The sequence below is a fragment of the Bicyclus anynana genome, chromosome 16, assembly GCF_947172395.1.
Source record: "Bicyclus anynana chromosome 16, ilBicAnyn1.1, whole genome shotgun sequence".
NCBI classification, from domain to species: domain Eukaryota; kingdom Metazoa; phylum Arthropoda; class Insecta; order Lepidoptera; family Nymphalidae; genus Bicyclus; species Bicyclus anynana.
Window position 1 is genome coordinate 1,358,901 of NC_069098.1, and position 27,058 is coordinate 1,385,958.

General features: G+C 41.6%; 2 protein-coding genes across 2 annotated transcripts in view; both read left to right on the plus strand.

Moving 5' to 3' along the window:
• Positions 1–413: 413 nt before the first annotated feature.
• On the plus strand, positions 414–8,246 carry LOC112047539 (plexin A3). The gene is made up of 3 exons (XM_024084676.2): positions 414–735; positions 1,464–1,566; positions 2,080–8,246. The coding sequence occupies exon 3, from the start codon at positions 2,135–2,137 to the stop codon at positions 7,826–7,828; it is 5,694 nt and encodes a 1,897-aa protein (XP_023940444.2). The 5' UTR covers positions 414–735; positions 1,464–1,566; positions 2,080–2,134; the 3' UTR covers positions 7,829–8,246.
• The window catches only part of LOC128198867 (acyl-CoA:lysophosphatidylglycerol acyltransferase 1-like), a 188,188-nt gene continuing 169,235 nt past the window's right edge, over positions 8,106–27,058 (plus strand). Inside the window, exons 1-2 of the mRNA XM_052886305.1 lie at positions 8,106–8,170; positions 8,270–8,565. Coding sequence (XP_052742265.1) covers positions 8,106–8,170; positions 8,270–8,565 — 361 coding nt within the window. The remainder of the gene's footprint in view (positions 8,171–8,269; positions 8,566–27,058) is intronic.

Genomic DNA, 27,058 nt, shown 5'->3' on the forward strand with positions numbered 1-27,058 from the left:
ATTTCTTTTCGTCATCAACGGCCTACCGGCACAATAGAATTATTTTGTGTTGTATTGTGGTTATGTAAAATACCTAAAGTTTTTGGGTATAGTGGAAATTCCACTAAGTTGGTAACACTGACGAGACGAGTAAGAGACAAATAGAGACGAGTATCTAAACGGGTAAACGGGTCTTTTCATGCATAATTTACTCGACGAGTTATTTCCAGTATTACTAATGAACGTTATGAAATAAAATGTACAAATTATTTTTCTTTCTTTTTTTTCTCTTTTTATTTTAATTTTTACATGAATTGAATAATATGTTGGTCTGTGGTTAAAAATATTTAACTTGAACGCATCTTATGTCAGTGCTGCTTTCGGCGGAAACTAGAAGTACTAATTTCTCGAATCGGGCGTTATCGGCTTCGCTCGTGCCAGTCACGCCTAGACTCGTTCGAAAAGCGAAACCAAAATCATTCCATGGCGATGTACGAAGACTGATGCTCTTGTCGTGGACTTCTTGTGCAAAACGGGCTTCATTGCATACAAAACCGAGAACAGTATATAAAAAACAAGTTATTTTGTAAGAATAATGTGAATTAATTCGTTGAAAGTGGTGTTAGTGTTTTCGTTACAACCAACAGTGATTTATACAAAGAATATTGTGAAGTGGTGCAATAGTGTAAAGTAGATCTGCCACCTGGCTCTGGATACCAAAGGATTGTTACATTTGTGAGATTATCACTAATCACGGTGAGTGATATATTGTAATAGGATGTAATACATTAGAGAATAAGCGGCGTTTATTGAAATGGCTTCCGTAATATTGACTGGCGTGCGCGGTAATGGCTGACAATATTTTCTCCGTTCTCCAGTCGCTGCCGTAGTTTTTGTGATAATTCATTGTTGTACAATAGTTTATGAGGCCTTGTGGTCGAACTTCGGGTGTGTAATAGTGTTTTAGTGTCAGTCTCGCTGCGTAGGTGGTAGATTTAGGCGAGTGGGTGTTACGTTAGAGGCAGGGAAGGAATGTAATCAACAAGAGCGCGACCGGTCGTGCCGTGCAGCGTTGACTCCGGGTTATCGAATCACACTATCTGACTATCGAGCGCTTTACCTTTTTATGACGAGCAGTGAGCATTATTCATTATTGTGCGTTCTAGTTAGGATGCTGTAAGTTCGAAAAGTTTTAAATAGTAAAGATATCTTTTATTAAACAATTGTTTCAAGAATTGTTAGTTAACTGATACTCCCTTTAAATTATTCTTGATTTCCGTTTTTCACATTGCCGAACCATGCCAAAGTCGATTAGTTTGAAAGACTCACTAAGCGGTAAATGCAAATTCGCGACGGACAAATCAGTAGAGATAGATCGCGTTTACTTAACTTATAACAGTTTAGGGAAGTTTGAAGAGTCGCAAGGCAGCCATCGCGGACCGAAGGAGCCCGCAGGGGCCTAAACATAATGTTTGTTGTTCCAGGTGTGCAGCCCCGCACTATGCAAGCGCGCTCGCTCGCTAGCGTTTGATCGAGTAGAAGTAGATAATTGGAAGCCCGTCCATCCCTACCCGACATGACTATCCTGTAAGTATACTCGATGTCGTCGATGTATTCAGTTGTTTCGAATATGATTTGTTTCCTTTTATTTATCGTTCGCTACCACGTTCACTCCCTCGTACGTTCAGCATGCCAATTACGATTTTTTGTTACTCCCCTTTATGATGCTGAGGCTTTCGTCGGCGTGACCATACCTCGATCGCGTCGGGGCCGCCGGTGCCCGTTCTCTCCTAGTACTGACCTATTTTTGTACGCGGCGATATAAAAACATCCGTTGCACAGGTTGTCGCGCTCCGTCGTGTTTATTTACGTGCTGCCAGATTGTTTCGAAGCGTCGAATCAGTGTCTCTTCGACCGGGCTCGGGACGACGAGTCGCGAGCGTCCCGGCGCGGCCGGTCGGTCTATCGTAAAATAGGTTGGTACTGAGTCGGCAGGAAGACGGTCACCGGACGCCCCGGCCGCCCGCGTTCGCTCCGATCGCACCTCGCCCCGGCGAGCGTGCCATGGGAGCGACGGCTGAGCGGTGTCTCGCGTTGCAGATGGACGGGAGGGTGCCTCCGCGGCCGACAGCGGTAGGCCACATGCGCCCGCGCCATGTGGCGCGTGCTGCTGGCCCTGGCGGCCGCGTGCGCCGCGCGCGCCTCGCCGGACGTGGTGCGCACCTTCTCCGACCCGGTCGCCGCGACCGGCTCGCTCTTCGACCACCTCGTCGTGGACCGCAACACGGGCCGCGTGTACGTCGGCGCCGTCAACCACATCTACCAGCTGTCGCCCGACCTGGAGGTGGCGCAGGCGATCGAGACGGGCCCCGTTAACGACTCCGCGCAGTGCACCTTCGACTGCCCGCCCAACTTCGTGAAGAAGCCGACGGACAACGTCAACAAGGCGCTGGTGATCGACTACGCCACGAGCCGCCTCATCACGTGCGGCTCGGTGCTGCAGGGGCTGTGCTCCGTGCGCAACCTCAACAACATCTCGCACGACGTGCGCGAGGTGCGCGAGCCCGTCGTGGCCAACAACGCCAGCGCGTCCACCGTCGCCTTCATCGCGCCCGGCCCGCCCAACCCGCCGATGACGCAGGTCATGTACGTGGGCGTCACCTTCACGGGCAACTCGCCCTACCGCTCCGAGGTGCCCACGGTGAGCAGCCGCTCGCTGGAGGACGACCGGCTGTTCATGATCGCGCGCACGGCGGTCACCACGGGCACGCGCATGTTCGTCAACTCGCTGTCGCGGGAGCGGTACCCCATCAACTACGTGTACGGCTTCAGCTCCGAGGGCTTCAGCTACTTCCTGACGACGCAGCTGCGCGGCGTGGGCTCCGACACGTACTACAGCAAGCTGGTGCGCGTGTGCCACGACGACGAGAACTACTACTCGTACACGGAGATCCCCATGTCCTGCACGGGCGAGGGCGGCGGCAACTTCGGCTACAACCTCGTGCAGGCGGCGTTCGTCGGCAAGGCCGGCTCCGTGCTAGCGGGCGAACTCGGAATAACTGCTCAGCAAGAAGTCCTGTTCGCCGCGTTCAGTCAGAGTGAATCTATCAACACCAACACGCCATCGAATCTGTCAGCCCTCTGCGTTTACTCGCTCAAAGCGATTCGCCGTAAATTTATGCAGAATATTAAAACGTGCTTCAGTGGGAACGGGTCGAGAGGCTTAGACTTTATTTCGCCGTCGCACGCTTGTATCGGAACCAAGTTGCAGTCGATAAGCGAAGATTTCTGTGGGTTAGATGTGAACACGCCGCTGGGCGGAGAGCAGCCGGTGGAGGCGGTGCCGGTGGCCGTGTTCCGGAAGAGGCTGACCGCCGTGGCGGCCACCGCCACCGGGGACTACACCGTCGTGTTCGCCGGCACCTCGGAGGGCCATCTGAAAAAGATTGTCGTAGAAAGCGCCACTTCGGCCTTCCAGTACGGAGATATCGTCGTGGACGAATCGTCGCCAGTGAATAAAGACTTATTCTTTGATACTCAATTGATGCATTTATATGTGATGACGGAACGCAAAGTGTCCAAAGTGAAAGTTCAAGAGTGCAGCGTGTACAAGTCGTGCCAGACGTGTCTCGGAGCCAAAGACCCTTATTGCGGGTGGTGTTCGCTCGAGAACAAGTGCAGCTTACGGTCCGACTGTCAGGAGGCAGCTAAAGATCCCCTCTACTGGATCTCCTACCGCAGCGGTCGGTGTACGACCATAACCCAAGTGACGCCAAACCAGTTACAACGAACTACAGCAAGAACATTAGATTTACTCATTGAAAACTTGCCTACTCTCAATGGACAGTTTTTATGCGCATTTACAGCTTTAGATCGTACTCTTATAACTAACGCAACTAGGAAGCCCAACAGTGTGAACTGTACCACCCCGCGGACCGACACGCTCCCACCTATCCCGGCCGGTCAGCATCATTTCACTGCTAAGCTCTCGGTACGCACCACTCAGGGACCTGATTTTGTGGCAACTAATTTTACATTTTTCGATTGCAACACGTACAGCTCTTGCACGCAGTGCGTCAGCTCTTCTTTTCCGTGCGACTGGTGCGTGGACGGCCACCGCTGCACGCACGACACGGCCGAGAACTGTAGGAACGACATCCTAGTCACGGGCGTGAGCAGAATAGGACCGAGTTATCGCTCCGGCCCCGGTTTCTGTCCGACGATAAACTCTACGTCCGACGGCACGAACGAAATTCTAGTTCCATCCGGTGTCAAAAAAGCTATAAAAGTCAAAGTTCACATTATCGGTCAGTTCATTGTGCAGACGCGATTCGTGTGCCAGTTCAACATAGAGGGCCGCGTGACGCACGTCAACGCTCAACTTCTCGCGGACACTATTTATTGCGAAGCGGTCGAGTTCACGTACACGTCTCGCGCTCCCAACATCACCGCCTCGTTCGCTGTCATATGGGGAGGCTCGAAGCCGTTAGATAATCCGGATAATACGCATATACTTATTTATCGGTGTAACGATATGGCGGACAATTGCGGTATTTGTTTAGCGCTTCCCGAAAAGTTTGGTTGCGGATGGTGTCAGGGATCGGATCGATGCGAGGTTCAGGAGCAATGCGGCGTTCCGAGCGTTTGGTTGAATCGTACTCAGACTTGTCCCAATCCTGAAATCCATTCTTTTAAACCTCAGCTAGGCCCGTGGGACGGCGGAACTAATATCACTATTGAGGGTATAAATCTAGGTAGGAATATATCGGATATTTACAACGGAGTCACAATCGCGGGTATCAAATGTCAGCCTATCATCGAGTTGTACGTCAAGACGAGGCGTATAGTGTGCACGGTCGACGGTCCGGGCGAAGAGGTGCCTCGGGACGGGCCGGTCGTAGTGCGAGTGGCCGACTATCGCGGGGAATCGAAACACCACTACGCTTTTGTGAATCCGAAAATCAACTCTATTCAGCCCAAATACGGACCGCAGTCGGGCGGCACTAAACTACGTATCACGGGCGAGTATCTGAACGCGGGAAGTAATATACAGGCGTTTATCGACGATTTGCCGTGCGCTATTTTATCAGTCTCTCACGAGGAAGCGGTTTGTAGAACTAGTCATTCGTATCAGCTCAAAATGGGCACGCTCCGGATGCGTTTCGATAATGGGATGCGCACTTTAGAACGTGAAAAGTTCGAATATATCGAGGATCCCGTCGTCGTGTCCGTAGAATCCGGCCCGCCGTTGCCGTCGCAGCGTAAACAGCCTAAAGGCATTCCGTCCGGAGGGATAAACATCAAAGTAATGGGGCGTAATTTCCATTCCATTCAGTTTCCGCAGATATATGTGTATCACGATAACAGACCCTATATAGCCCCTTGTCACAGAGTCGATTTTCAAACCCATCTCATATGCGAATCTCCCGGGATCGAAAGCGCCGGATTGAGTCTGGATCCCGACAGGCCTTTAGAGTTGGAATACGGTTTCAACATGGACGACGTCCAGAGCGTTCAAAATCTCACTAGCAAGACCGGGGACGCGTTCCTTCTCTATCCCGACCCGATATACGAGAAGTTCGACGAGGACGTGAAGTATTACAAGTCTGAATACTTGACCATCAACGGTCAGAACTTGGACCGAGCCTGCACCGAGGGCGACGTCGAAGTTCACATCGGCGAGAGTCTGTGCAACGTCACGTCTCTCGCGCGCCACCAGCTGACGTGTCGTCCGCCGTCGCGGGACGAGCTGCCGGACGGGGTGGACACGCCGGACGTGGTCGTCAAGGTCGGGCGCGCGCTCACGTATAAGATAGGTAAATTGTCGTACTCGTCGCAGGCCGGCCTGCAAGCGGCGATAGGGAAGCCAGTATTGTTCGGTGTTATAGCAAGTATAGTAATACTCATTTTAGTATTTGTCGTGTTTCTAGTTATGTATAGGAGAAAATCAACGGAAAATATTAGAGTACTAAAGAATATGCAAGAGCAGATGGATATTTTAGAGTTAAGGGTAGCCGCGGAATGCAAAGAGGCATTCGCCGAGCTGCAGACTGAAATGACCGACCTGACGGGAGACGTGACGGGCGGCATCCCCTTCCTCGATTACCGCACCTATGCCATGAAAATCCTCTTCCCCAACATAGACGACCACGCAGTCCTGCAGTGGGAGCGTCCAGAGCTTATTAGAAAAGAAAAGGGCTTGAGAATGTTCGGGCAGCTTATTATGAATAAAACATTCCTTCTATTATTTATTCGTACTTTAGAAAGCAATAGATATTTTTCCATGCGCGATCGTGTTAATGTAGCTTCTCTAATTATGGTAACTTTACAAAGTAAGATGGAATATTGTACGGACGTTCTGAAGACGCTCCTGGCGGAACTCATAGAGAAATGCATGGAGAGCAAGAGCCACCCCAAGCTGCTGCTGCGGCGTACGGAGAGCGTGGCCGAGAAAATGCTGAGCGCGTGGTTCACGTTTCTGTTGTACAAATTCCTGCGCGAGTGCGCCGGCGAGCCGCTCTATCTGCTGTTCAGATCTATGAAAGGTCAAGTGGACAAAGGGCCCGTGGACGTCATCACCTCCGAGGCGCGGTACTCTCTGAGCGAGGAGAAACTAATTAGACAGTCGATCGACTTCAAGCCGGTGACCGTGAGCGTTTCCATATCGCAACAGACCATCTTTGTCAGCGGGCTAGAGGCGACGACGGAAAACGTGCAAGTAAAAGTTCTCGACTGTGATACGATTAGCCAAGTAAAAGAAAAATGTTTGGACGCTCTCTACCGCGCCACGCCATATTCACAGCGGCCGAGTCGTGATGAGTTGGATCTGGAGTGGCGCACGGGCGCCTCCGGCCGGCTCATTCTGTACGACGAGGACTCCACCACCAAGTGCGAAGGCGAATGGCGCAAGCTCAACACCCTCAACCACTACCGCGTGCCCGACAGCGCCTGCCTAAGTCTGGTCGCCAAACAGAGCTCGGTGTACAACCTGTCCAATATGGAAAAGAACGACAAGTCGCACACTTACGAAACGCTAAACAGAGGCAAATACGGCTCCGCCAGTCCTCCGGCTAGTCCACTCAAGTACGAGCATGGCGGAGGCTTTAAGTACTGGCACTTGGTGAGACACCACGACGGCGACGCTCACAAGGAGGGCGAGCGCGGCAACAAGATGGTGTCGGAGATATACCTCACGCGTCTGCTCGCCACCAAGGGCACGCTGCAGAAGTTCGTCGACGATCTGTTCGAGACCATCTTCAGCACCGCCCACCGTGGCTCCGCGCTGCCGCTCGCCATAAAGTACATGTTCGACTTCCTCGACGACCAGGCGCTGCAGCACGCCATCTCCGACCCCGAGGTGGTGCACACCTGGAAGAGCAACTCGCTCCCGCTCCGCTTCTGGGTGAACCTCATCAAGAACCCCAACTTCGTGTTCGACGTGCACAAGTCGAACACGGTCGACTCGTGCCTGTCGGTCATCGCGCAGACGTTCATGGACTCGTGCTCGACGTCCGACCACATCCTGGGCAAGGACTCGCCGTCGTCCAAGCTGCTGTACGCGAAGGACATCCCCGTGTACAAGGAGTGGGTGGAGCGCTACTACGCCGACATCAAGCTCATGCCGGCCATCTCGGACCAGGACATGAACGCCATGCTGGCGGAGGAGTCGCGCCTGCACACGAAGGAGTTCAACACCAACTGCGCGCTGCACGAGCTGTACGCCTACGCCGTGAAGTACAACGAGCAGCTCATGGTGACGCTGGAGGAGGACGAGTTCTCGCAGAAGCAGCGGCTCGCGTTCCGCCTGGAGCAGGTGCACGGGCTCATGGCGCACGACTACAACGTGTGAGCGCGTGCGCTCTGTACATATAGTCCGCACATATCCATGCCGGCAACTGTTGTATATATTAGATAGTGTACAGTCTTTAATATTGTAATTTTTGTATAATTTCAGCGGTCCGATGTCGTTTTTTAATTTTATATATGAACTTTGTATTGATTTTACACGACGAATCCGACCGGCCGCGGTCGTGCCACAGTATGCATCGTAAACTAAATTGTGTATGTCTGTATGTGTGCTCGCGTACGAGTTGATGTTACGTCGATCGGTGTAATGTGTGTCGCAAATGAATTCGCATGTGAGCCCGCCGGCGAGGGCGCGGGCGCTCGCCGCCGGGCGGATTTTAAATTTGTACTCGCAATCTACTTAACGAAATAACCGTCAGTGATCCGGTGAACGATTCCATTATTAAATATCGTCGAATGTACGCCTTGTTTGATTGACGCGCAGCGCCATTGTCCGCCCGACGAAAGCCTCGGGCAGCTGTCGCAGAGGGAGGTGCGCGAGCGAGCTCGACGATGAACCGACGCGGCGCTGCTTTTTCAGCCGGTACGTGAGGGTCGCGCTGCGCACGGCATTCGCGGTCGTGAACAACCTTTACTGCATCCCCGCTTACGTGGTGTGGATGATGGCGCTGCGTCTCACCCGTCCCCTGTACGCACCCCTCTATTGGAAGATCGAAGGGCTCATGTACCACTGGCTCTTGGCGATGGTGTCGCTGTGGTCGTGGACGGCCGGATACGAGAGTGAGTACCTTTCGCTACTTACACCGAGCGCCGGCGCGGCGTCCGACTGCTCCACTGACCAGGAAACGAACATTACGCACTCAACTCACTCGTATTATAACACACACGAACAATGATGACGTTAAATTGTGTGCGAACTACCATTGTCTCGATATTCTAAAAACGGAATCGTGTGGAGCGTAGGATTTCCACACAATACCTGTTTTTGCAGATGAGATTAATTTCCTGCACATACGAATCGTTTTGCTTCTCTAATTAAGTTAGCACGTGCTGTGCGAACAAGGTAATTGTTAGGATGATTTCTTAGACTGACTTCTTATCTTTATCAAAGGCTAGTGTAAGGCAATATAGCGAGTTTCTATTTAAATTTACTTTATAAAATGGGAGCATATACCTTAATGCGTTTGAAACCTAAATAGGCAAATCACGCTCTAAAATCTATATTAAGTAAAGTAATATTGCATAACTGATAAATTACGAAGTATCTAGTATTACTTCCAAAGTCTAATGAACTAAAATTTAGAACATTTGGACTGAAGTTGTGTAGAAAGTATAAAGTGTTTTTTGCATAGATTGCTAGATTGCTTGTTTAGAAATAAAAAAAAGAACTCTTCTTTATTTCTAAACATGCCGGCTGCAGGAAAGGAACCTAGGACTTGAGAATTACATCCAACTCATACTTGTTATAATAGTCAAGTTATACTTCGAGTTGAAAATAACATAATTATGCTTTTAAGTCCTATTAATTAATAATATGAAGTTTGACTCTGTGTCAGCCTAAGTTATCAAGAGCCTACATAAACTTGATAGCTTCAATTATTAGTTTCTCTATCTATAGTGTGGTGTTAGACAAATACAGATAGAAGCGAATTCTCCAATTCGTTCTAGTCATAAAAACATAGTTACAGAATAGTTCTCCTGATATTTATGAAAATCTTCTTTATAGTATTTTTTAGATAGCACGGGTACGGTGATAGTTGTCTTATGGCGTTCATTATCGTGAATCGCGACAAACTTTCAATAGTGAAATGAACTGTCACCCGTACCATGCTACGTGAACCGAACTGTAGTATTTTTTTTCACATTGTATTTGTATAGGTAAAGCTATGATGCAGCTTATAGTGGGATGCGCTTGCCTAGAAGGTGCCCATTCACTCATGGCTTCAACATACCCACGTTGAAGGTGTTAGGGTAAATGGAAGCTGGATTCCATAACTTTGCAGTGCGAATCAGGAACGAAGAGTCAATAAATAAAATACCTAAAAAAATAATAAAACCCGATTGCTTGAAGTATAATAACTTAAAAAAAACAAACTCAGTCTAGAAGTGTAGAAAGCAATTATAAAACATTTTTTTCCACCACAAGTCTATAGCGTCTCACAGTCGTAGAGTTGTTTTATGTTGAAATTCACCTATATATGAACACTTGGGTTATTAGGATGAAGCTATGAGGTAATAAAGAACATACATACATACAAGATACGCGAAAAACTTAACCCTTCTTGCAGTCGGGTAAAAAACTAAATTAGCCCCACTATCGTGTGGTCGAGACACGGTAGTCATATCAGTTATGATACCGTAATATTTGAACAAACAATCGAAACGGTAATTAGGACAATTCTCACGGTCAAAGTTTTTGTTGCCATAACACTCGTAATATCTTCCTCGTATTGAGCGTGTGTAATATTTATTTAATTGCATAATTAATTAATAAACATAATTATAAATAACAGATGCAAAAAATACAAGGAAGTTTGCTTTGACGTTTTTTTTTTAATTCAATTGAAAATCTGACTTGAAATCTTGACTGCGGAAATTTACTTAGTATCATAAATGTGTTTTACTGTTTTCCTTGAAAGATATCAAATAACACAATGTTATGGTTATTTTAATTTTTCCAATTTGACGTCAGAGAGCCGTTGGTGGCTTAAGGCTAGGGTTGCCAACATTTTTTCAGAAAAATATAGTATTTTTCAGATTTAGCTATAACAAAATATAAATAAAATATAGTATTTTCTGGAATAAGCAAAAATCGAAATTTATTTATCAATCATCGCATCAAACGGAATTTAGTATTATTTGCATAGAAAGTTACAAGTTACACAATTACGTCCACTGATCTGGATCAAACGGATTTTATCTACGGTAAAATTAAAAATCTGTTTGATATGTACGATGCGGATCAGTGGACGCCAACCATGGAAGCGAGCTCACTTTGATGCGGTACAAGTTTATTCTACCCATACCTCTGACGGTTTCTACCCGGCATCGTACCGCAACGCTAACGTATTTTGACCGTTTAGAAAATATTAAATCCTAAACTGACCTGTGCTGGGAATCGAATTCGGGACCTTTCTGTTGAGAATTGCGCCTGCGAGGATGTTACGTCATTAATTACACTCAATAAATATAAATATCTACTCGTATATAAAATTGTGATATTTTATACAAAAATACCGTTATAGCCCAATGGAAAAATACTGTAGTAGCCCTGTGGATATGATGGTGTGGGTTCGAATCCGGTCCGGGGCATGCACCTCCAACTTTTCAGTTGTGTGCTTTTTAAGAAATTAAATATCACGTGTCTCAAACGGTGAAGGAAAAACATCGTGAGAAAACCTGCATACCAGAGAATTTTCTTAATTCTCTGCGTGTGTGAAATCTGCCAATCCGTATTGGGCCAGCGTGGTGGACTATTGGTCTCACCCCTCATTCGCTGAGCCGTCACAGAGCTAGGGATTCATATGGTTTCTTCAGTTAACCTGGTCGTGGTCATGATCGTGTAGTGCCTAGTAATGTCAGTTGAATATTAATTGAGATATAGATCCCATAATGGATTCATAACTATTTGCATAGATTTGGCAAATATCTATGTACGGCGACAGATTACAATGTACATTACAGTAATCGAATTAAGGCGCGGATTAATTGTTGGACAATTGTGTTGTATAGTAAGTATTGTGAAGAGTTTGTTGTTAAGATGATTTAGATATTATGAAGTTACTAACTTATCCAAACTTACAACCCCTTTTCATCACCCTTTAATTTTTATTTTCGCATGTTCTGCTCCAAGGTCCCATTTATCACAATACCAAAAATCATCAAAATTGGTTTAGCGGCGAGTTTTAAGGTGACAAGGGCACATTTGTACTATTCTATTACTTCTAGACCCACTTAGAGTTCTATACTTACTTTATAACGAAAATATTAAACCCTGTCTGCTTGAGTAACTGGTATTTACGCTAAGAACGCTAAATATAATCTAAAATAACATCAAAATTAGTTCAGTATATTTTTTACGATGTTTTATTTAGCAAGATACTTTTCTTAGAAGAAGGAGATTTAAATGCATGTAGTTTTTCAACGTTAACACTTGAAAATCTAAGTTGAGTCAACTCGGTATTAGTAATAACTGAAAAGTTATTCACGAATAGCGAGAAGACAACGTACAATACAAGGAACGCTAAGCATTATTCACCCAAGGTAAGTAACTGGTTTTAGTTGAATATTTATTATCGAGTCGCACGCTATAGTACATTGCCGGACAACACGGTAACTATGGCGTCATCGCGTACTTTGTTGTATTAGAAAAATTGACAATTCGTCATCTATTTACTTATAATAAATCTGTAAAGAGGTCAATTCTGTACATAAAATATATTTGCGAAATAACTATCAGGGGGGTGGTTAGTGATCGATACTGATGCCAAAAATGTACTTAATTAGTGAAACTTTTGTCTGTCTGTCTGTATGTTCGTTATAGAAACAAAAACTACTCGATGGATTTTAACGAAACTTGGTACAATTATTCTTAATACTCCTGGGCAGGTTATAGTATACTTTTCATCACGCTACGATCAATCGGACCAGAGCTGTGAAGGGAAATGTTTGGAAAACGGGAGAAGTTACTCCATTTTTACTACTGTACGGGTTGTATTAAAGAGGTCTATGGGCGGACGAAGTCGTAAGCGTCCGCTAGTAGTAGTACGTATTGTTTAGTATTCGAATACCAGCTGCACTAAGAACTATTTGACACAAAGCTTGTCCAGTAGATCTAGCATGCGAGTGTAGAGAAATAGACAAAACGTGCACCAATGACTGTGGATTGGGTACCATCTCTTTCGTCCCAACGCAATGAAAGATTTCTTATTCAAATTAAAATATGTGCCTATACTAATTCTCTGAACCAAATTAAAACATGAATAATTATGTATTTCAAAAGATTTTGGTAAACTTGCCTATAAAATTCATAATGCTGTATGAAACCATACGCATCTCGAATAAGTCTATTAGAGCTAAACAAATAATATAATTGATATAATAAAACCAACAGAGTCTTATCAGTCCCTCTTATCAACTTCCAGAATATTTTTTTCCAAGCGCGTAATATCAAAAGGATTTTGAATGACACATGTGATACGGTTACCATGTTTAGGAATTCTGATAATTGTGATTCATTTTATCTAGCAAAGAAGTCATGTTTTTGGAACGAAGTCGCTTTCCGTGGCTTACAGTAGAGTCAACTGATATACATCGTCGCATAAGACGCATAACGCGTCCCAAAAAGCGATATCTAAAAGAAACCTAGACAATCATCTATAAGCGCGAATCCTAGACCCTTTTGTTGTCATACAGATAATAAATTAGTGTGTTTGAAAAATAGCCACAAATATGTTTTAAATGTTGTATTATTTATCCATACTTATTTACTCGAATAAAACGACTAATTTTTTTTAATATCTTTTAAACAACTTACTAAACGATAATAAGTGGATAATAAGTAGAATATCTACTTTTTAAAGTGTTTGCTTTTGGATCTAGCGTCGAGGTGTACACAGTAAGCGATTGACAGTTTGTGTAAAACTGAAGGGATAATCTGTAATGCGGGCTACACACTACACACCTTTAGTTCTAACTGTACATTTTTTTAGATCGAAATTTCCATTATTAAAATCTTTTGAATATTATATGGAATAGATTGAGTAATCTAGGTATTGATTAGTAGACTCATCAGGAATAGATCGCTGAATACTGCATTTGCTCCTGAACTGGTGTTGAAATAAAAGTGAGTACATGTTTTGTTTAATTTATATTTTAGTGGAACATATTTTGGCCTTTCAAGCCAGACAAACAAAAAATTAAAAAATGTTTTTTTTTTAAATAGGGTAGGAGAACATACCGAAATAACAATCTAAACTTATTCTATTTTTATATAATTATATGCATTAAGTGAAAACAATTAATTTAAAATTACGAACATACACTTCAGTTTTACTTATTTGTCGCTTTGCTTGTAAACTGAGCTTACTTGAAATAAACTAATTTTGAATTTACTTCCTAAGGAATTGTGATTAAATATCAATTGTACAAAAATCTTAAAGCGGAGAGTTCAAAAATATGATGTAGAATAGACAGGTATTCTATCATATTTTTTAACTCTCCGCATCACAATTCCTTAGCAAGTAAATTCAAAATTTATTTATTTCAAGTAGGCTCAGTTTACAAGCACTTTTGAAACGTCAGCTGGCTATTTGTAAAGATTCTACCGTAAGTAGCTTCTGATAGTAATGAATGTCGTTATGACTAGTAGCTGCGTATTATCTATTGTTAGAAAGTCACCTACCTGCCTGTGCCTGTCACATATAGATACTTGCGCATAAAACATGTCGGGACATGTTCGTCGTGTCGTGATATCCATTGTTATTGCAATTATCGTGGTTTCCGTTGATTATTATTATTATTTCCCAGTTAAGATTGTTGAATGTTAATCGAGACTGTGGTTTATTTTTACTTGGTACCTTTATACAATGGAAGATTAAAATATAAGTGGTCGGTTGCAAAAAAGTTTTATTTTTATCAGGAAGGTTTTTTTTTAAGATGTTTTCTTGTTCTTATTCAAAACGAATGAATTATACGGCTTACTTCAGAATCCTCCTTCTTTACTCGTAAGAAGGGGATGTAGAGTTTTAATCCACCACGATGCTGCAATGCGGGTTGGCGGACGGGATGATAATGTTAAACTCATACGACCACTATCAGTTATTATGTCAGCCACTGACGATCATGTAATCTCATATTTGCAGCTTGCTTGCAGCGCTAAATGTTTAACGTCCGATAAAACTGAGCGTGTGTTGGTCGCGATCGGCATCAAAGATTACAGTGTATTATTGGAAATAGATAGGCTACTCGAACTTTTTTCGGAACGCCTGTGATAGCGCCATCTAGTAACTAGATACGGTATTTTTAGTATAGTAAAAAGTAAAAAAATAATAATGCATATTTTTTGTAAAGGAGAGACATTTTTGATTTTGTAATAGTTGAAGAAACCAAATGAGAAAAACAAAAAAAAAAAGACAAAAAGATTTCCTTTGTTACCCCCGGGCTCGAACTCAGGATTATTATATTGTACCTTTGTTACGCACCACTAGGCCAAATGACTGTGTGGAAAATCGTAGAAATTAATGTACACTTACTGTTTTTCTTTAATAATCCTTTTGCTTTAGAAATACAAACACATACATTATTACGCGTCAAAATTAAAAGGATAAATAATTCTTTTTTTTCGGTTTTTTTTCCGTACTTACACGGGTTTAATCTCTAAAAACATTCTAGTACGTACACATCATATGTAATTGTATTTACTATCCTGGAATCTTAAATCTAGGATGTAGATGGCGCTGCTTCATAAAAGATTTCACGTTCTTCTAAGTTACCATGGCATGAATACAGCTCGCCGCGCCGACACGACCGGACCGGTCTCCATTGTCTAAAGGTGAAACCACACTAGGGCGACGATGCAGCGGTGACGCGCGACAATGCCGACAACACATTTAAGTATTATTTCTACCTAATGGACTAACGTTTGGAACGTGATGGCTTTGGGAGGTAGCAAGTTTAAGGGTTGACCAACTACACATCCGCGTAAGGTCAATACGAGACGCGCCGACACGACCGGACCGGTCTCCATTGTCTAAAGGTGAAACCACACTAGGGCGACGATGCAGCGGTGACGCGCGACAATGCCAACAACACATTAAATGTGTTGTCGGTATTGTCGCGCGTAATATTATTTCTACCTAAAGTTACTGATATGACTTGAGTATTCACTTGTAACAGACAATCGAGCATTCGCCGTTTTTGTATTTGTCGAAGCATAGAGCCAAATATTGCTACGAACATCTAGATAATTCCAGCAAACGCTCTATTCGACGTTTTCATTCAAGCAAATCTGCTCGCCAGAATACTCGATAAAATGCTCAGTAAAATGTTCTCGTTTATTTCTGTGATGTAACATTCGCACGAATGCTCATTACAAGTGTATGCTTAAGTCTATCAGCACCTGGACTAATATCCTTTGATGGGCAGGCAAATCTTCCTCGTTATACATGGCGTTTGAAACGTCATGGCTTTGGGAGGTAGCAGGTTTAAGGGTTGACCAACTACAGAGCTGTGCCGATACGACCGGTCCGGTCTCCATTATCTAAACGTGAAACCACACTAGTGCGACGGTACCGCGGTGACGCGCGACAATGACGACAACACATTTAAGTATTATTTGGACCTAATGGAAAAATAACCTTTGAAGGGCAAATGTTCCTCATTATACATGGCGTTTGAAACGTGATGGCTTTGGGAGGTAGCAGGTTTAAGGGTTGACCAACTACACCGCCGCGTATGGTCAATACGAGCCGCGCCGATATGACCGGACCGATCATTGTCTAAAGGTGAAACCACACTAGGGCGACGATGCAGCGATGACGCACGAAAATTTGTACCTACTATTTCTTATGGATTAAAAACCTGTAATGGCCAAGCCCATGACCCATGCTCCTATCAAAGTTTACGATGGTAGGAAACTATGGTGTTTGGAACCTTATAGCTTTGGGAAGTAGCAGGTTTAAGGTTCGATATACTACGCATCCCGCCACGATAGGACCGGTCTACATTGTTGTGTTGTTGTACAAGGTGAAACCATACTAAAGCGACACTACAGAGGTGAGGCGCGACAAAACTTACAGATATTTTCTATTACAAAATGATAAGTAGTAATATAAATGTTTGTATTGTGCTTACCCTAATCGTGAAGTGCACGCCAACGCGATGAATACTAAGATTTTCCTACCTTATTCCTCCTCACTCGGCGTAAGATTTATGCGCCAGCAATCTATCAAGTCTATCTAAAGTCGAACGTATCTACTATACAACTCCTTACTTTAAAACGAACGGCAGAGAGCTTGGGTGAACTTGAATAATGAGTAGAAATGTGATAAAATATTGAACAAATCCTTTATTTTGATATTACTTTATGTATTCGAAGACACTAAAAAAAATCACTGCCTTAGAAGACTGTCTACGTTTGTAAGACTCTTTGACCTTGGATGTAGTGATAAGTTGCACAGGCAAGCGTGTGACAATCAAAGATTTTATAACAGAGATATGTTACTAGCAAGTCAAAACTGAGGCAAACAAAAGTGTCTAACTGCCTTAATCTCATTGAGTCGGTCATAGTAAACAAAAAGTTATTTAAACAAATAATACCTATATATCTTCTATAACGTCAAGTTGTGTGTTCAGGAAGTGTAAAAACTATATACCATAAATAAATGTAGGTAAACGCAAAATTGCATTTGTGCGCTCAGTGGAGTAGCTAAATATTCGGATCATTTTTTGCGGTGATCTTGTAGGCACATAACGTGTCTATAGTATAAAATTCGTTGGTGACAGTAGACAGTTGAAAGACAACTCGTTGGTTTGTAAAACTGAAAGACTCTTCATTACATGTCCAGTCGAACACTCGTTAGAACAGTCGAACTGTTCGTCCGTTATATCTATCACTTTTAAAACTGTACAGTTAAAACTGCACAGTCAAAACTGGAGGTCGGTAGCGCCTCTTACGAAACAAACCTTCAATTTAATTTTATTTACACAAATGTGTACTGTGCAGTTTTTAGATTTGCCTACACACGGATGTTTTAACTGAACAGATAGGATTGTTCAGGTAAAACTGAAGGTCTGTAGCCCGCATTATGAAACGAATTTTCAGTTTATACTCAAACGCGCTTCGTCATCTTACATACATCAATTCAATGGCGTGCATTTCATAGATCGAAAAACGCACTGCCTACCCTGAGTAGGAGCCGGTACTCATTACGAACGGAATTGAAGAATTTTCCATTTTTGTACAATGTGCGTATTATGACTACCTTACTTAAAAAGCCATTGCATACATCCAAACAGACTTCCCGGAATAGATTAACAACACGTGTAGTGTTAATTAGTCGCTCCACACGTTCAAGTCACCTGCAAACCCACTTGTGCAAGTGTGCCGAGCAAACACACGAATGAGGCAATTTTTACCGAATAAACGAATTACGTGCGCGAAATTTTTCCGGTTACGAGCGCAGTAGGTAGTTACACTGCGTACGTGCGTGGATTCGCTTTCGTAAGCGTTTAATGAGCATCGCATTTCCTTTCCCAGACTATAAATTAGACCAGACTAATCGCTTGAAACTAACGATAAACATTAGATTAGTTCCTCACGCACAAGCAATGCTGATTTAAAATAACTTAAAGCCCTAAGCAATCTTCCTCTGTGGGACCTCCATCATTCAGTGAACTAAAAGAATAAATTAAGAAAGCCTCAATAGCCCAACGGTAAGAGTGGTCTTAGTCATCACCGAGGGATGGTGGTTCGATCCCCGCCCCGTAGGTCTATTGTCGTACCCACTCCTAATACAGACTGTATTAGGAGTCTATATATATCTAGTCTGAGGACCCTATTACTTGGAGGGGAATGGAAAATTGGTCATATTTAAAAGATATGGCAAATATTTGTTTTAAAAAGTAAAAAAAAAGACAATACCTAGACTAAATATTTTGAAATTTCTGTAAGTTTCGCCTATTCAATAAATTTAGCCACCTAACATAATAAACATTAAATCAGCAACAACCGCATTTTTCGTATTACGTAAAGCTAACGTATGTCACAGTGTTAAATACACTGGTTAGTAATTTTTGTTAATGAATACGAAATCACGTGACATAACAATCACTAACAATAGCTAAGTAATTGGTAATTTTCGTGTATTATAGTAATAGTTTATATCTTAAAGTTACAGAATATGCCAGCTGGACGGAATGCCGATAAAACTGATCATGCCGATCATGCCATGGTAACTTAGAAGAACGTGAAATCTTTTATGAAGCAGCGCCATCTACATCCTAGATTTAAGATTCCAGGATAGTAAATACAATTACATATGATGTGTACGTACTAGAATGTTTTTAGAGATTAAACCCGTGTAAGTACGGAAAAAAAACCGAAAAAAAAGAATTATTTATCCTTTTAATTTTGACGCGTAATAATGTATGTGTTTGTATTTCTAAAGCAAAAGGATTATTAAAGAAAAACAGTAAGTGTACATTAATTTCTACGATTTTCCACACAGTCATTTGGCCTAGTGGTGCGTAACAAAGGTACAATATAATAATCCTGAGTTCGAGCCCGGGGGTAACAAAGGAAATCTTTTTGTCTTTTTTTTTTTGTTTTTCTCATTTGGTTTCTTCAACTATTACAAAATCAAAAATGTCTCTCCTTTACAAAAAATATGCATTATTATTTTTTTACTTTTTACTATACTAAAAATACCGTATCTAGTTACTAGATGGCGCTATCACAGGCGTTCCGAAAAAAGTTCGAGTAGCCTATCTATTTCCAATAATACACTGTAATCTTTGGCTGTATTGACCTTATGCGGCTGCGTAGTTGGTGCGGCCGGCGGAGGACGGTCGATGACCGCTCCCTCCCAGCTAGGAATGCCGCCCGCTGCTAGGGTTGTCATAGCGCCGGTAGCTCTGGATCTGTTTATTGTGGACTAGCTGACGCCGCGTGGTTTCACCCGCGCGGTTCCCGTTCCCGTAGGAATACGGGGATAAAATATAGCCTTCCTCGATAAATGTACTATCTAACACTGAAAGGATTTTTCAAATATCGGAGAATAGTTCCTGAGATTAGCGTGTTTAAGCAAACAAGCAAACAAACAAACTCTTCAGCTTTATAATATTAGATACAAGAGTGAGTTTGTTATGTTTTCGTGCCTTAAGTTCTTATAAACTTTTTACTAAAAAACATTCATCCAGAAAGAACGTTTTGTATGAAAGAAAACTATCGTTGTCGACTAAATGTTTATCGATGTTGCATCCAATGGCATTTACAATTTTACGGTGACAGATACAAAACATTTGTCTCCGAAAAAATTGATTATAATCTATCGCGAGATTGTGAACTGTCGAGAGATTGTGAACCGCAACATACTTACTGCTTACTATTTAACGTGTTATTCGTTATGTATATTCGGTAGATAGAGTAAGGATGTTTTTTACTTTTTTATTTGTTTGTTCACGAAAAAAATACCTAACCTAAACATTGGTTTCTGAGCCACTCAATTTCCGGTTCTTAGTATTATACGCATAGAGTTCACAATCCTGCGAGATAGATTATAAACTAACGGTATATCTATACATTACACACAGGTACCAATTTCAGAATTTCTGATACATTGGTTATTTTAATCCAAACAAGTGCGACATGATTCTACACAAAGTTCAAGTTGACAACCCTACCTCACTCCCCACCCACTCGTCATGTCACGTTGCATTTCGAGTGGCGAATTTGCATGTCACTGCCATTTTGAGCTGATTTTGAATTTTGAAACTATTGCCAAGTGTATTTTGAGCTACATTTTGGTCATTGACATTCTGATTCAGATCGATATTGACTTATTATAAGTAAGTGAAGTAGTAGAAAAAAATTTACATCAATTATGATCTAAGATCCGGCATCAGAAATATATACCCTCACCGGATCTTATCAGTGATTAGAAATAAATCTATACTAATATAATAAAGTGTTTGTTTGAACGCGCTAATCTCAGAAATTATTGGTCCGATTTGAAAAATTCTTTCAGTTTTGGACAGCCCATTTATCGAGAAAGGCTATAGGCTATATATTATCCCCGTATTCATACGAGAATGGAACTATCGGGTGAAGCCGCGCGGCGTCAGCTAGTGATAGATAATATTCACAGTGACCCATTACAAATAGGTTGCAGAGTTAAATTGCGGCCAGATACATTTTTCATACAAAATCTCGAAAACCATACACCATAGATCAAAGGCAGTTAACAGGTGAGGGTATATAAATAACATGGTGGCAACCCCACTGTTGCAGTGACAGGCACAAGGCAACTTTTGCGTTTTATATTCTATTGGGTATATTATTTTAGTGTAGGTACGTTTTTTTAACCGACTTCAAAAAAATGAGGACGTTTTTAACTAACAAATAAGGAAAGACGATTAAATAAAGGACATGGCCAGCTTTTGTATCATGTATGGCGCTCAGCCTAGTACCCAAAAGTTATATTACAATTATTAGGTACTTACCATTCTTTTTTTTTGGGTTCAGTGAAGATATTAATCATTTATTTCTTATCCCAAATAAATAACAGATGAGGGTATATGTTACTCATACCGGATGTTGTATTATCAGCTCGTGTGGCGGATGCGAGATTTGATTATAAAAATAATTTCTATTCAAAAAGATTATAAATATAATTTAATTCTCTGCAGTTATTATGAATCTAATAAAAATCTCGTGACTCTGTGTTTGTTGTTGATTTCTTTTATGTAAAGGGTAGGGTCTTTTTCACCCTCCTACGCGTTTTGAATGGCGATTTTTATATGAAACAATGATTGCTTTTATTATCACCATCTCACAGTATTATTTAAGCTTGTCTCTGTTTGTGGTATAACTGCTGTTTCCTGTACCAAGCAATTTTATACTTGTGTTGGTATTTTTTGTATTGATTGATGTATTTAATTCTCCACTGGCATTGGCTATCATGCCTCAGTAGGGGTCAAGTGATCCGTGATCAGCAGTTAACTAGCCAGTTGTACAGTGTATCTGTATCGCCATTCACCGGCGTGGTGGGGTGGTGGGTTACTTTCTTAAAACACGTTGTCCATTAATAAGAAAGTAAGCCACGTTTTAATTTCTAGATCATTTTTTAACCTTCACTTAATAAATGATCAGTATCAGCCTGTCCCGTTGCTAGCTTATGGTCAAAGAGTTTTTTTTTACAAGTCAGCCATTGACTACAATCTCACCTGATGGTAAGTTATGATGCAACCTAAGATTAAACCGGGCTTACTTGTTAGGAGGAGGACGAAAATCCACACCCCTTTCGGTTTCTACGCGACATCGTACCGGGACGCTAAATCGCTTGGCGTTACGCCTTTGCCGATAGGGTGGTAACTAGCCACGGCCGAATCCTCCCACCAGCCAGACCTGGACCAATTAAGAAGACCTCAATCGGCCCAGCCGGGGATCGAACACAAGACCCCCGTCTTGTAAATCCACCGCGCATACCACTGCGCCATATAGGCCGTCAAAAATGCCATAGCCAGATCTTCGTCATTTTACAATATTACTTCTACACCTTTGATATCCCTATCCAAATTGACGGTCGCGCGGCAGTGGGTGGTGACCGTGTTTCTTTTTGATAACCCGCGATGGACTATTGTGGTACCCACTCATAATACAGTATTTCCCGACTAGATTTCCTGATAGTTTGAGGGGAATAGGAATATTGGTCATATTTAAAAGATATGACAAAAAAATCTAATCTTACCTTTCTTTAATATTAGTTTATGAAGGTAGTTAACTAGCGGACGCCCGCGACTTCGTCCACCCGTAGACCTCTTAATCTACCCCTTTCAGTAGTATCGCTGTAAAAATTGAGTAACTTCTCCCGTTTTCCGAACATTTCCCTTCACTGCTCTGCTCCTATTGATCGCAGCATGAAGAAAAGTATACTATAACCTGCCCAGGAGTATGATGAATAATTGTACCTAATTTTAAAATCCGTAGAGTAGTTTTTGTTTTTGTTTTTGGAAATATATTTCATGTATAGAATTGACCTCTGTACATATTAATTATAATGTATAGATAGCTGATGTGAACAACCGCTCGAACATAGAACCGTTGTTTATAAAATTGGTAAAAAAACCGCATCAAAATTCGTTAAGTAATCGTTGAACCTATTGCCTTTTCTATTCATCCCATTTGTAAACCGTTGGGCTACGAGTATCTCGCCTTGTCTGGAGCTGAGTCATACGCAGAAGTCGCGCGATGCAACACACTTGTGTGAAACAGTTGCTTACGTGTTCAATGCATTCATGTGAACAGCGGTGTGTGTATTATGTGTATGTGTGTTGGCGTGAATCATTTCTACGTATCGGAGAGAAGTCTAGAAAAAGTTTGCTTAGAAATATCCTATTACTTTAGGCGTCAGTGACAGCGTAAGTTTTACGTTTGACGTATCGTAGTGACGTGGGCATTTCATATTTTAACCTACTTCAAAAATAATGGTTCTTCATGTTTGATATTCAGCTTGTATGTACATTGATGTTGTCATACCTATCTGAGTAATAGTTTTAGCGACTTTGGCAGCGTTTATCACTCTGATTTTTACTTCCGGTTACTAGAAGGTTACTTCTTTGAAATCCGGTCCGAATAAAATAAATATTTTTTTAATTAGGCCTAAGTATATTTAAATCTCGTAAAACTCCATTAGTCAAATAGTAATAACAATGTTATATTTGTGTTCGTCGTGTTGTCGATCTCCAAAAACCCTTGCCTTTTAAAAGTGAGATGACTAGACCCAAATGTTAAACAAGTGTCGAAAACATTTATTACAATACAACTGGTATACAATGAAGTTGGATGCATCTTCACAGAAGTCCTATAATTACAGATTATGTAAAGTTTTTTTTTTAAACTGCTAAGTTTCTTCTCTAACCTTTTCAGTAGGTTCTGTCTTTATTTGAATCTCTTAAGCAGATAAACTTGATTTTTTTAAAGTTCTTGTACCTACTTGCCTACTTGAAACAAACGCATTTGATAGTTGGAACTTTCTAAACGGTCACAGCGCACAGAAACTTTGTGATGCGGTTGCAAGAATTTATTTAGTTACAATCTCATCTTTTTTGCGATCGAACTAAAGATATCCACAAGGTCGTGCGTATTTCACTTATCTTTTTGTACTGGCACAAATATACTCAGAGCTGCTTATAACAACATGGCTCAGAACCCAGATTTAGATCTTAATACAACCATTCGAAAATAGAAAGATTTTTTTGTATTTCCATTTTTGAACGATTCGAATCTATTTTACGATACGAATCGAAATACGATATTTCGTAGTTCGAAAGTAAACAAAATATTCAAATTAAATCGCTATTAATCATGTTATAAATCGATTTTAACACTAAATAAGACGCAATTTACAGTAATAAGTCACCGACATCCAGTGGCGTAGCTTGCCTTAGAAGTTGCCCTGTATCTAAGTTAGTTGGGGGGCCCTATAGACGAGTGGCAAATCCGGGACATCTTTAGATTTTATATGTTTTTTTTTCTCCGGTGAGCAACAAGTTAAATAAGATTGTGGGTTAAATTTTACTGATTTTTGCTTTCACACTTATGGAGCCCATTTAGCCCGGGAGCCCCATATCATTGATACGACGGTAGCTACGCCCCTGCCGACATCTTAACGAGTCGCGCAGCGGAAGTGTAAAGGTCGGGCACGTAATTTGAAGAGTCCATGGGGTCAAGGCGCTAGAATTGCGACCCCGTACCGGACAGCGTCGGCCCCCACTAGGTGAACCGATGACATCAAGCTGGTAAAGGAGTGGGGTTTGGAGGTCCTCACGTCCGTAGCAGTGGACGTCAATCGGCTAATAATGATTTGTGTTTGGCACAAATTTCCCATCCTCGCTTCGTCCGCATGGATATTAATGTAAAGTTTCAAGCCCCATTTCACCACTTTAGAGTCATTTTAAAAATATTTGAATTCCATTATATTTCGTATTTTTTTTATGATTTATGAATAATTTTTTAAAACTGTAACTCTTAAATTGAAGGACTTTCCATACAAACTTTCAACCCCTATTTCACCCCTTCTTATTTTATTTTCGCAATAAAAAGTATCCTATAACCTTCTCCGTATTATGATCTTAAACCGTGCCAAGTTTCATTGGAATTCATTCAGTAGTTCCAGCTTGATGCCCGAATAACAAAATACAGACAGACAAAAAATCGAAATAAAATTTCAAGCTACAGTATCGATTATTGAATGCCCCCAACAAAAATTTTCAAAATATCTTCAATGTACAAAATGTACAAAACAGAATTCGTATTATAACTATAGATTCTAGATGGCGCTGGCGTCCGTTATGCCACGGTAACGTTTGGTTTTACAAATGGTATAAGTAAAATCTCAAATTGCGAATGAATGTATATAATTCGACCAGTTTTATTATAAGTATAGATAAAGATAAGTCCATGATGTAATGTACACTGAGTCCGGTCGATACCCGGGATTAATTTATTCATAACGTCTATCAATCGTGTATCAATACCGAAGTTGCCCATATCAGACAAGTATCTAATTCCGAGTGACGACAAAAAACCCCGAACATATTCCTATCACGGATACCTCTATGGAGATAAATTTACACCGACAGACCGGTGCTTATTGTAGGGTGTCTTAGGTTTTGTGTCTTTGTGGACTTGTCTTTATTATTTACAGGATAACTTAGTCTCGTAGGTTTCCTTCCTAATGGCTACTCTGCCAGTAACTGTTAGTTTTTCGAATGTATTTTCGTCTTTTCTGGTAATATGTCCGAAGTACTCAAGGATTTGCTTGAAGCAGATGGTAGAGAGTTAAGTATGATATTTATTGACAACTTTTTTTAACTGTTTACAAGTTGACCATTGACTACAATCAGTCTAAGATTGAAACGGTCTAAATTGTTATGAAGATGATGAAAATCCAGATCCCTTTCGGTTTCTACACGACATCGTACCGGAACGCTAAATAGTTTGGCGGTACGCCTTTGCCTGTAAGGTGGTAATCAGCCAGGGCCGAAGCCTCCACCAGCCAGCCCTGGATCTATTAAGAAAACCTCAATTGGCCCAGCAGGGGATCGAACCCAGGTACCTCCGTCTACTTAATATTTACGTATCGTGTGGTTGCCCTAATTATACTGAAACAAATGGTATTCAGCCAGTGTCCGCCTCCATACGCGATGATTATACATTTAAATCACGAGCGCTATAAATTCCTGCGCGGGGACATCCTCCGATTGTCGTCGGGAACCCAACGAGTACCAGAGGGTCTAGCCAAGTTGCACAGTAATTCTATTTCTTCAAATGCTAAAGCTTCAAAAACCTAAAATTGTATGGAGATGACATTCATCCTACTAATATTATAAACGCGAAAGTTTGTATCGACGTTTGGGTGTTTTGTTACTCTTTAACACCGCCACTACTGAACCGAATTGGGTGAAATTTGGTATTGATATATAGCCTGGATTAACACATAGGCTACTTTTTATCCCGGAAAATCCATGGTTCCCGAGGGATTTGTGAAAAACTAAATTCCACGCGGACGATGTCGCCGGTGTCCGCTAGTTATCGATTTATATCACGTGATCAACCTATTAATCGGATTATGTCATTTTTATACATTTTCTTACTTTTAGAAGCGTTAGCGATTGTAGAAAGAGAATTGACCTGTAACGTGGCTACGGGACCTGATTTGCTTTGGAAGGTATACCATTTTACACGTTTGTTTTTTATGTAAAACATTTAGTCAAATGTTACACGAAAGAAAGAGAGTACATTTAACTATATATTACCACTATGTGTCATATGGAGAAGGAACTGACCGGATAAATATTAATTAAACCGATACAGACCAATCAATAGGGCAATTTATGAAACAAAATACATAACTACAACGGAAGGATGTCTGAGTCCTTTTAAATTAAACGGTAAGCCAATCGACTGACTTTGATCGCTTTATCGGAACAAAATGGCTGTCACAGAGAGCGCGCTAACCGTACCATAGACACTTTGAAATGTCATAACAAGAAATAACTATAAATTGACTGTAATAAATCGAATAATGAGGTTCCATACAACGAAACTTTTTTCCGCTATTTGTATAGCAAGATTTTCTTCTAAAAATGATGATTCCAATTTGGTGATGGGTTTTACATCGATTTCACTAGGATCTAAACTTTTTTGTTTGCGTTTTTGTGTAGGTGTATTAATTGTTGTATACAGTAAAAATCTAAAAAACTGTTCAGTTTTGTAAAGATTGTCGTTAAAAGTCCTATTAACCTGATACTGCGGATTAATTTCGATGAAAAAATATCATACAGTTGCGAGTACCTACATAAAGTACGTTAGCGGCGAACACAGAATAAAAACGTTTTTTTCTAATTTATTAAAAATTCAAAAACAATAAATTACATTAAACATTTTATAAGGTAAACAATCATAATGATCGAACGTCCAAAACGATCATAGGACCAAATCAATCAAATCAAATCTATATTCATTTATTTCAAATAGGCTTAGTTTACAAGC